Source organism: Centruroides sculpturatus, unplaced genomic scaffold (genome assembly GCF_000671375.1).
Source record: "Centruroides sculpturatus isolate CEXI.00-Female unplaced genomic scaffold, Cexi_2.0 scaffold964, whole genome shotgun sequence".
Lineage (NCBI taxonomy): Eukaryota > Metazoa > Arthropoda > Arachnida > Scorpiones > Buthidae > Centruroides > Centruroides sculpturatus.
Genome location: NW_019385230.1, coordinates 19,808 through 29,927, shown reverse-complemented (window position 1 = coordinate 29,927; position 10,120 = coordinate 19,808). Strand labels below are relative to the sequence as shown.

The following is a 10,120-nucleotide window of genomic DNA, read 5'->3' as shown; positions in this document are numbered from 1 at the left end:
GTACATACCTGGTACAAAATATTCTTCAATTGTATGAATATACTTTTAAAGAAAATTATAATTAAATATAGCTTTGTAAAGAAACGTACATAAAAATATAAAATATTCTTTACTTTTTAAATCTTAAAACAATGCACTTAGTCAAATAGCTCCCTACGAGTGGCTAACGGATGGAATCGAAGACGGTTGCGGAGCGTGCATACACGCGGACTGCCAAATCCCCAGGATGCCGATACCGGTCAATGTCAAATACCTCTTTTGTCGCATCACTAGTATATCCCAAAGGACGCGAAAGGGCTGTTGTAGATTTTAAACGTTTCTCACCATAGCTGTAAAAATCTAATATGTATGTTAAACTTAATAGTCATTTGTTTTCTAACTAATTCGTTTCAGGAAAAATTTCTGTCTTTATTACATCTAATACAGTATTTCGAAGAAATCAGTCCCCACTGTACTCGGCTATAGATCGGTTCAGTTAAGCTTTTGTTTAAGTAATATTCCGGTTCTTTTGTCAGGGTTTTGTTTACGTCCCCACTACCCTAATCGCTTAATTATTTAACTACTTCTTAAGTAGAAATAAGTCGAAACCGGTTACTTCGTACTCGAATATTTGTAGTCTCGGGAAAAAAGCAGAAAGACAAATTTTTACGACAACGGATATATAAATCGTAAATTTAAAATAAATTCTAGAGTTTTTTCTGTACCTGGCGCATCTCTCTCATTCACTAAATTTAGTTGTAAATGATGCTACCAAAGTAACGGTTAATTTTTTAACATTATACAAGAATTGTACACGTTTTTTTCTACATCCCCTTAACGATGGGACGTACGAAATCGTAATATCACTGGTTTAACATCGAAATCCGTGAGTAATATAAAATCGGAGAGAGGAATAAATATATCAAATAGTTTAATGAATTTTTTTAACTCCCGTCAACTATACAGAACTATCGTAAAAACATACCAGTAAATTCTTATCGGTTGGGTTAAGTTATAAATCTACTTGTTATTCACGTAGTCTGCCAACTATCTAGCGGGCGGGCGGCTAACGGCCGAGAACCGGTCCCAGATAGAATTGGAAGTGTTATATGTGTAGCAACCACCCGAGGTCCTAGGCTTCCACCGGCTAAACCGGGTGAGGTTGGTGCTCTGTAAAGCGCATGCGCGAATCTTGCTTTTTGGATGCTGACAATACGATGGTTCCACTCCGCCACTAATATTCGAATATACAATTGCGATCTTATCTTTTTTTTCACGTGTAGTATAGAAATTTGTAATAAAATACGTAATGCGGTTATAATAAAATATTGTGCGATTATTTTCATATGATTAAAATTAAAATGTATTTATTATTTATAAAATACAAGGGAAGCGGCGCTTCCACCGCTTCTAATAACGGCACGCCACTGCTGATGAGAGCCGAAATTTTACTTAAACAAAAGCTTAACTGAATCATCTCTAGCCGAGTACAGTGGAGACTTATTTCTTCGTATTATTAATGCAATAAAGACAGAAATTTTTCCAGTTCAACGAGAGTGACCGAGAAGTAAATTTTGGAAATTTCCGTGGACCCTGGTCCTGAAACGAATTAGTTAGAAAACAAATGATTATTAAGTTTAACATATGTAGATTTTTACATCTATGGTGAGAAACGTTTAAAATGTACAACAACCCTGTGGCGTCCTTTGAGGTATACTAGTGATGCGACAAAAGAGATACAGTAGAGCATCGATTATCCGACTCAATTGGGGACTGGGGTTGGTCTGATAATTGAAAAGTCGGATAACCGAAAAGTATGAAAAAATCCATTATTAGTGTAGTATATTAATATATCCCATGTAATTAGTATATCAGTATATCGCTATTAACCTACTTCGCGTTGATTTCCCTCCATGTTAAGCCTATCAAATTTTTTTTAAAAATAATAACTGTAGCTATTGCATTGTTAAAAATTATTTCTTTATTTTGCACAAAATAAATACAGAACTGTACTGTACTGTACTGTACATTAAAAAATATTTAAAAATATACAGCCAGCTAGTATTCACCCTACTATAAACAATTAGCCTCCTGTAAGTTTTATGAGAATGTCCTGAAAAATCCAACACCAGCTGTTCTCAAGGTCATCCAACTGTAAACACAATGACTCATCAGTGTCAAATTTCGCAGAAAAGCGAGACAATGGAATATAAAGTTTGAAGCTTTTTCTTCAAAAACAACGCATTTCTTTCGTTTTTTTCAGTTTTAAGTATTTTTTATGTTTAATTATAATGTAATTAAAAATTGATCGAAGAGAAAGCAGATAACAAGAAAATTTATTAGCTTGCGCACATCCGACTTAAAGCTTACACACAAGACATCTGCTATTGTGAACAATTGACAAAATAAAAGTGTAAATTTATCAGAAAATAGACAAAGACTCAGTTTGTAAACAATTTACCTTTTGTATATAAACTGACACTCGATCCATAGCGGGCTTTCAATGACCGGACATAAAAAATAAACACATCACGATAACTTAAGCGCGGTTTACAAAACGAATATGATAAATCTTAATTAAAATATGTGAAACTAGCTGTTACCCGCATTAGTCGTTACTATAAAAACAAAAAATCGCATCTAAAATAGTACAGTAGAAGACGTTCTTCAGGTCAAGCGTTAAACCTTTCCCACTCCTCCCGCGGATAAATTTCGAAAAATCCCTTCTTACTGTGCATTTTCACGACGTACCCTAACTGTGTACCAAATTTCACATCTTTAGGTTCAGCGGTTTGCTCCGGGCGATGATGAATCAGTCAGGACATGCAAATTTATATATCACAAGTTCGGACGCATGCACTGCGTACACCAAAAATATAACGCTTACCTAGATGATATCTTTCAATTTATATGAATGCTTAACGGAATAATATACAGCCTGAACGTCCATTCTAAATATTGGTGAAAGAATTTTTGAAATCGGATGAGTAGTTTCCGAGATTACCTCCTACATCCAAACTTACAAACTTTACCTCTTTATAATATTAGTATAAATTAGCAGAAGCTTGTCCCTGTACATCATACTTTTCCTCTAACAATGGAGTCGTGCCGGTCACCTATCTAACATCTTTCGGGGAAAAATTTTTAACTGAAATAACGTGACTTGCGGTTTGCATCGGAAGTTCCTGTATATTTAATCGGGGCTTCCTTCCCTCGGGGTTTTCATATCTGATCTCGTCTTTCGTCTATCTATGTTCGTTCTCGAGATTAATGTAAGACTGCCGGACAGACGGCGACAGTGGGCATTTATAAGTTTACAATCTTTTCAAATCGCAGCCCGATGACACCCGGCATTTCGTCGACGACGTGCAAATACGATAAGTGAAAGAAGAGCAAAGAAGAAAGCGACACCAGTGTTCAGGGCTAGAGGAAATTTTGTTGAAATAAAAAAATTATGGATTGAAAACTCAGTTTCAAAACGAGTTTTTAAATATTACTAGAAATTTGAATTTGCGAAATAACGACGAAATGTAATTTCGGAAAAAGGAAATCTAAGACGACTCATAAATACACTTTTAAGAAATTCGTAGAAGTAAAACGTTCCGGACGGACTTGAAAGAAAAGTTTTAAAATTTGAGAAGCTGCTTCGTAAATAAATTGTTTAGAGCTGTAAAACACCAGCTGTAAACGTGCAGAATTTTTAATAAAAGCAGAACGTCAACAATGGAAAAGTTTATGTTTGTTGTTTATAATCTATAATGCAACAATGAAAAGTTTATGCTTGTTGCTTAAATCTATAATGCAACAGGACATCCGAGCCACTTTGCTCGGCGGGAGGGGTTTCCAGGGACAACTGCCTGCTCGTTGGGCGGATCCGGCGCCCTGCGCTGAACCCGCAGTTGGTCGATTACATCCGGATTTAAGATACGGATTCCGGTTCCGCCCTGCAGGCCCCTTTGGTAGCAGGGCCGCTCTCCGGGGCATATCCCGTTCTTGAGCCGCCCTACGGGCCCCCTTTGGGATTTTCGCTTTATCGGCGGCCCTGGGCCCACTGGGACGTCCCGTTGGAAGAACCCCTTCGACCACAAATAAACCAAAAATAGAAATAACACAAACACAAACGATGCACCGGACTGTGTTCTAGTCCGACGTTTCTTTTTTTTTTTACACATACACGCTTCTTGCACTTGTCAACCAATTTTTTTGGTCGACAACAATGTAACCCCTTTCCAACCCCCTAAAATCCTCATTTTTATTGTAAAAATCGTCATTTAACCTTCAACAATGCAAACGACAATGTATATCGTAACAATGATAACAATTGCTTAATTTAACGACAATAAAAACACTAAACTGGTTCTTCTATTCCACACAAATATATTTATTTTTTTCATTTTCGTGGCCAAATCATGCAAATATTATTACCGTCGACTTCATTCTTTCACTATTTCTATCAAATCTTACTCTACTCGTCACGTCTAAGTACTAAAATCTTATGTAAATTTCTTTATATAGCAGCGTAGACTGAAAATTCGTATATACATTTTTGGCATAACACACACACGGCATTTCTAATTTAAGTACCGTCTACCCCGAAATATTATAACAGGACATTTTTCATTAACATGCCGCTATAAAACAAAATGGAAACTCTATAAAAGTATTGAAAAAAAAAAAAAACATTAATAAGCAAAATGCGTGGTTCGTCAAGAACTGCTTCGCTTCTCAAACGGTTTTACGATATTTTAAACTTNAATATGTGGACGCATTAAAATATAAGAAATTAAATTTTCAAAAATAATATAGAAACGATAAACTTACTAAATTATTTTGTTTTTATTTTAACCAGTATTCTTCATAATTAAAATGGCAACTTTTCCTGTACAGTGGTACAGTACCCCAGGATACGAAATTAATCCGTTCCGAAACTGAAATCGTATCATGAAAATGTCATAAGATGAATCATTTTTTCCCATACGATTACATTTAAAACCAAATAATTCGTTCCAACACGAAAAACACACTCAAATTAAAGCTAAGTAGTACATTAAAAAAATAACTATAGTAAGGAAAACACTTCAAAATGCGTTTTGTAGTTGTAAGTGTATAAATAATCATAATAGAATAATAATTGATGAAAAAAATGTAGTTTTATTTGCGCTTTACCTTTGAGGATAGACGACGGTGGAGGTGTAAACTGGTGGCGGAAGAGAGGGAAAAGGAAAATGATACTAAAACTTAACTTACATAACAAAATGTAACAATAACGTAAAAATAACTTAGAAAAGATAAAAAATTAGTGTTGTTTTATAGGTATATATTTTAAATTTTTATTCACTGCTTTTTGCTTTCTTTCCTTCACTTCCACCAGCACTTTCACTGGATAGAGGTCGCTTGATAAAATATCTATCCAAAGAGATTTGGCTTTGCCTATTTTTTAAAATGACTTAGACAAATGTCATTACTCCGAGCAGCAATACGGCCAGTGTGAACATTTTCGGGTTGTTCCTTTTCAATAAAATCAATCACTTTCTGATAATACCTCAAGATTTCCTTTATCGAGTAAGATCCTTCCACGACGAAGTAAACACGCGGACTGAGACCGATGAACAGAAGTGAATAAAAAATGGCGCTACGAACTAATGTAACGTCGTATGGTGAGTTTTTGTTCGTATCGTGGAGCAAAAATATGTTTGAATTTCATGTCGTATCCTGAAAATTTCGTATGCTGGGGCATTCGTATCCTGAGGTACCACCGTATTTCGTTAAACCAGAAACAAATACTAAACTTTCATCCTTGTTTATTCTCAATTTAAAGTTCCACTGACAGAAAAATTACATTCTTGTAGCTCTAGATCCATGGGATTCACCAATTTCGCTCTCCAAGATATGTTAAAAAGAAACAAACCCGAAACGGAAATGGAATATGCGGGATTGCATGACACTATGGCGTGCAATCGGAATTCACAATGATTCAAGAAAGATTAAATAATCTCTTGTGATTAGTATTGAAAAAAAAATGGTATTAAGTACATTGAAGAAAGTGAGATAATTGGCCGATTTGCAAATACCAATTTGCTGCAAAAATTGTTCCTATAGAAATACTGAATCCCGAAGTGACCGAACTATGACTAAGTAAAATGTGTCCTGTTTACTGTGTTAAGTGTAAAGTTAGCCGTAAATCTTGATGAATACAGGAGTGTAATTTTAAATTTAATCGCCTTAATTAATTAATAATATTCGCGAATCACTTTATACATTTCTTACTTGGTACCCGAAAGTACCAAATAAACTGCACCTTGAAAGTACATTTGGTACTTTCAAGTATCACAAATTAACAGTTTTAGATTCTTACATTAATTAAACTAATAATAAATCATTATTTTTTCCATAATTATAAATTATAAATTCAATTACAATAATTTGTTTTATAAAATCAATTTCTTCCCATTTCTCTCAAGAGCACCACAAATACACTTGAAGTCGACCATAATTTCAACTTTTTCAAATTATAAATATATTCAATCAGTATCAAGATTATTTAAAAGTGATTAATATTAATTTCCAGTAATTTATTTATTATTAGCAAATATTACTATTGTTTATAATTAAACTTTCTCTATTCGTTAGTATTTGGAAAAGATCTAATAATATTTGTGAAATTTTAAATAATTTTGGGAAAAAGTTTTAATTCCTATTTCAATTAACTAGAAAATATTACTTAAATAAAACAGACAAATTTTAATTTGACGAGATTAAAAACAAAATTTATTTGTATACTTCAACATTAGTCTTCTTCTTCTGTTGGAAATTTATGATTTTTAATTTCATCATCTAATATTTCACGCAATTTCTCCTCCATTTTCTTTCTGATTCGGCCACTAAACAACTTGATTGCAGATGCAGCGATTCTATCTGCAGCGTAATTTAGTGGTCCTAAACCCTTAACCTTTACTTTTGAACCTTTAATATCATATATTTCTACTTTATCAACCGAAGGCAATTTTCCGGAATTTTTATCAAAGCTAAACTCAAAATGAACTAATGCAAATCCAATTTCTCCTGTCAAAGTGACTTTTGGGCCAAGTTTCATAAATGTTATTTTAGCTTTTGATTCAAATTCTAATACTCCCATTCCTAAAGTAACAGCAAATTTCAGAACACCGTCTTTAGCAAAAAGTTCACAGTCTCCTTCACGATGGATTGTAGAAAGGCCATAGATGACAGTATCTGATAGTTTTGCTTCTCCTCGATAGGTAATAAATAAAACCTTCTTCTCAAATTCAAATGTTAAATTTTTAGGTTGTAGTGGATCTATTTTATGCTTATAAGCCAGTATTGCAGATTCTATCACTTTATCGACAAATTCGTCACAGGAATTTCCTTCCACTTCATCTAATAGAAGAAAATAAAACTTATTTTAGAAATTTTTTTAAAAAATTATACTTTTATCTATTGTTTGAATGATATATCAAGCATAATAAAAGAAATTATCGTATTTACTGGCGTATAAGACACACTTTTAACCGAAAAATAGTGTCTGAAAATGTTTTATACGCCATCAAATAATATGTATAAATAGCTTGAAATTAAAAATAAAATTTTAATATTTTATTTAGACATTATATTTCTTTTATGTGAAACAAATTCTCTTAATTAAGGTATATTTATACAACGTATTATAGATACATTGATTGGTAAAAAAATTAACTTTTTACTTACGGTTACAATTTCCACAAGAAAGAAGTATAAAAATGAAGATAAAACGTGATAATATTATTACATTAAACATTTTTTCTTCTTTTTAAATTCAGTTATTAATATTTTCTATATTTAAAGATATTATGTGTTTACTAACAGTCATCCAATGTAAATTTAAAAAATGTTCCTAATTTAGATACCTTGACATTACCTGCAGATTTCATATTATATTATCATTTGCTGATAATTTGTGATAAATTATGTGAATTGACATATATTTTTTCTTATTGTAAATACAGGTATCAATAGATATTATTGTTAGACAAACACACACCCTGTAAATTTTTCGAATATATCTAAGATAATAAATTGTTCATAATTTACACTTGATATGTTTAATGAGAACTAACACATGTTTGTTGCAAAACTTAATGCTGTACTTAGCAATAATAAAACAAAACACGAGAAATTTAGACTTTTAATTTTAATTCTACCATTATTTATGAAGTTACAATAAAATTATCTATTACAGGCACATCAACAATACAAATTTATTTACTTTAATTTAAATTGATAAAATACATAAAAATGTAAATGATTTGATAAAAGAAGAACCAATCGCTTTTAAAAGACTACCTAGCCTATACAATTTAGTTTAGGACAGACGAGCCTTACTCGATTAGATTTGGCCAGCATGTATGAGGAATATGAAATTCCGACAGTTTCCTGGAATGTTTTGATTTTTATGAGCATGTTGATCTGAATTATTCGTGATTCAAGGACTCGTGATTAAGTCTCTCTCTCTGTTTTTTCTAGCTGTTTGAGTTTTTCCGCTCTTTGGAAACTAAAAGAGACTTTGTAATCATATTCAGAATGGTTTCTGCCTTTACAGCTAACAGTCTGAATTGGGACTTGACTAGTAATGAGAAATGAACCCACTGTATCCAGATTAACATGCCCATAAAAATCAAAATATTCCAGAAAAATGTCGGAATCTGGTCCAGATTAGTGAACTCAGACTCTAATCTGGATTACCAAGATGCGTTTACTGCCATTAAAGTTTGAGGATAGGCCTATATTAGATTCTAATCTGAATTTCCCTTGATAGTAGATTATTTTGTCAGAAAAATATAAATGAAAAACATAAATATAATATGAAATATGATTGGCAATACAAATTATTCAAATGGTTGAGACAGTTAAGGCGTTAACCTACCACTGTGATGGAAGCAGATATAACAAAGTTGCAATCAGTGGCGTGCTGTCATTGGAAGCGGTGGATGCGCCGCTTTCCTTGCATTTTCTAAAAAATAAATACGTTGTATTGTATACTGGCACAATGAAGTGACTTTTCTTCAACACTAGGCAAGTTTCAATCTTTATTCAGCTAGCTGAATAAAGATTGAAACTTGCCTAGTGTTGAAGAAAAGTCACGTCATTGTGCCAGTATACAATACATAAATACAACACGGTTTCGACAACAACAACAAATAAATACGTATTAATTTTAATTTTATGAAAATAATCGCACAATACTGTATTTTCTTATAACCGTATTATGTATCTTATTACAAATTTCTATACTACACGTGAGAAAAAAGATAAGATTGCTATTGTGTATTCGAATATTAGTGGCAAAGTGGAAGCGCTGTATCGTCAGCATCCAAAAAGCCAGATTCGCGCACGCGCTTTACAAAATACCAACCTCACCCGGTTTAGCCGGTGGAAGCCTACGACCTCGGGTGGGTGCTACACGTATACCGCATCCAATTCTATCCAGGACCGGTTCTGAACTGTTAACCGCCTGCCTGCTAGATATTTGGCCTCCCTCGCCCGATTACGTGAATCACGAGTACATTTATAACTTACCAATAGGAGTTTACTGGTATGTTTTTAAGATAGTTCTGTATAGTTGACAGGAGTTAAAAAATCCATTAAAATATTTAATATTTTTATTCCGCTCTCCGATTTTATATTACTCATGGATTTCAAAGTTAAACCAGTGATATTACGATTTCGTATATCCCATCTGTAAGAGGATGTAGAAAAAATCGTGTACAATTCTTGTATAATGTTAAAAAATTAACCGTTACATCGACAGTCTCATTTACAACTAAGTTTAATGAATGAGAGAGATGATACAGAAAAAGCTCTAGAATTTATTTTCCTTGCATTTACGATTTATATATCCGTTGTCGTAAAAGTTTGTCTTTCCACTGTTTTCCCGAGACTACAAATATTCGAGTACAAAGTAACTGGTTTCGACTTATTTTTAGATAAGAAGTAGTTAAATAATTAAGCGATTAGGGAATTGGGGACAAACAAAACCCTGATGAGCAGGGGCGTTCCGTGACATTTGATGATAGGGAAGCTGTGTTTCTGTAAGAAGCCGACATCCAGGGCAATCGGTCAATCGCGCGTCAGTGATGGTCTAGGGTCC

The 10,120-nt window shown here is 33.2% G+C and overlaps 1 protein-coding gene across 1 annotated transcript; it reads right to left on the bottom strand.

The window, feature by feature from the left end:
* Positions 1–6,735: 6,735 nt before the first annotated feature.
* On the bottom strand, positions 6,736–7,895 carry LOC111636473. The gene is made up of 2 exons (XM_023381731.1): positions 7,702–7,895; positions 6,736–7,374 (listed from the first exon to the last, which is right to left on the bottom strand). Exons 1-2 carry the CDS (start codon positions 7,769–7,771, stop codon positions 6,767–6,769), a joined length of 678 nt encoding a protein of 225 aa, XP_023237499.1. The 5' UTR covers positions 7,772–7,895; the 3' UTR covers positions 6,736–6,766.
* Positions 7,896–10,120: the final 2,225 nt, after the last annotated feature.

Bases quoted from the DNA above. Each gene is read 5' to 3' on its own strand.
- LOC111636473 (XM_023381731.1), bottom strand. From the start codon at position 7,771: ATGTTTAATGTAATAATATTATCACGTTTTATCTTCATTTTTATACTT. The intron at 7,375-7,701 runs GTAAGTAAAAAG...TTCTTCTATTAG, and splicing joins TTCTTGTGGAAATTGTAACC to ATGAAGTGGAAGGAAATTCC.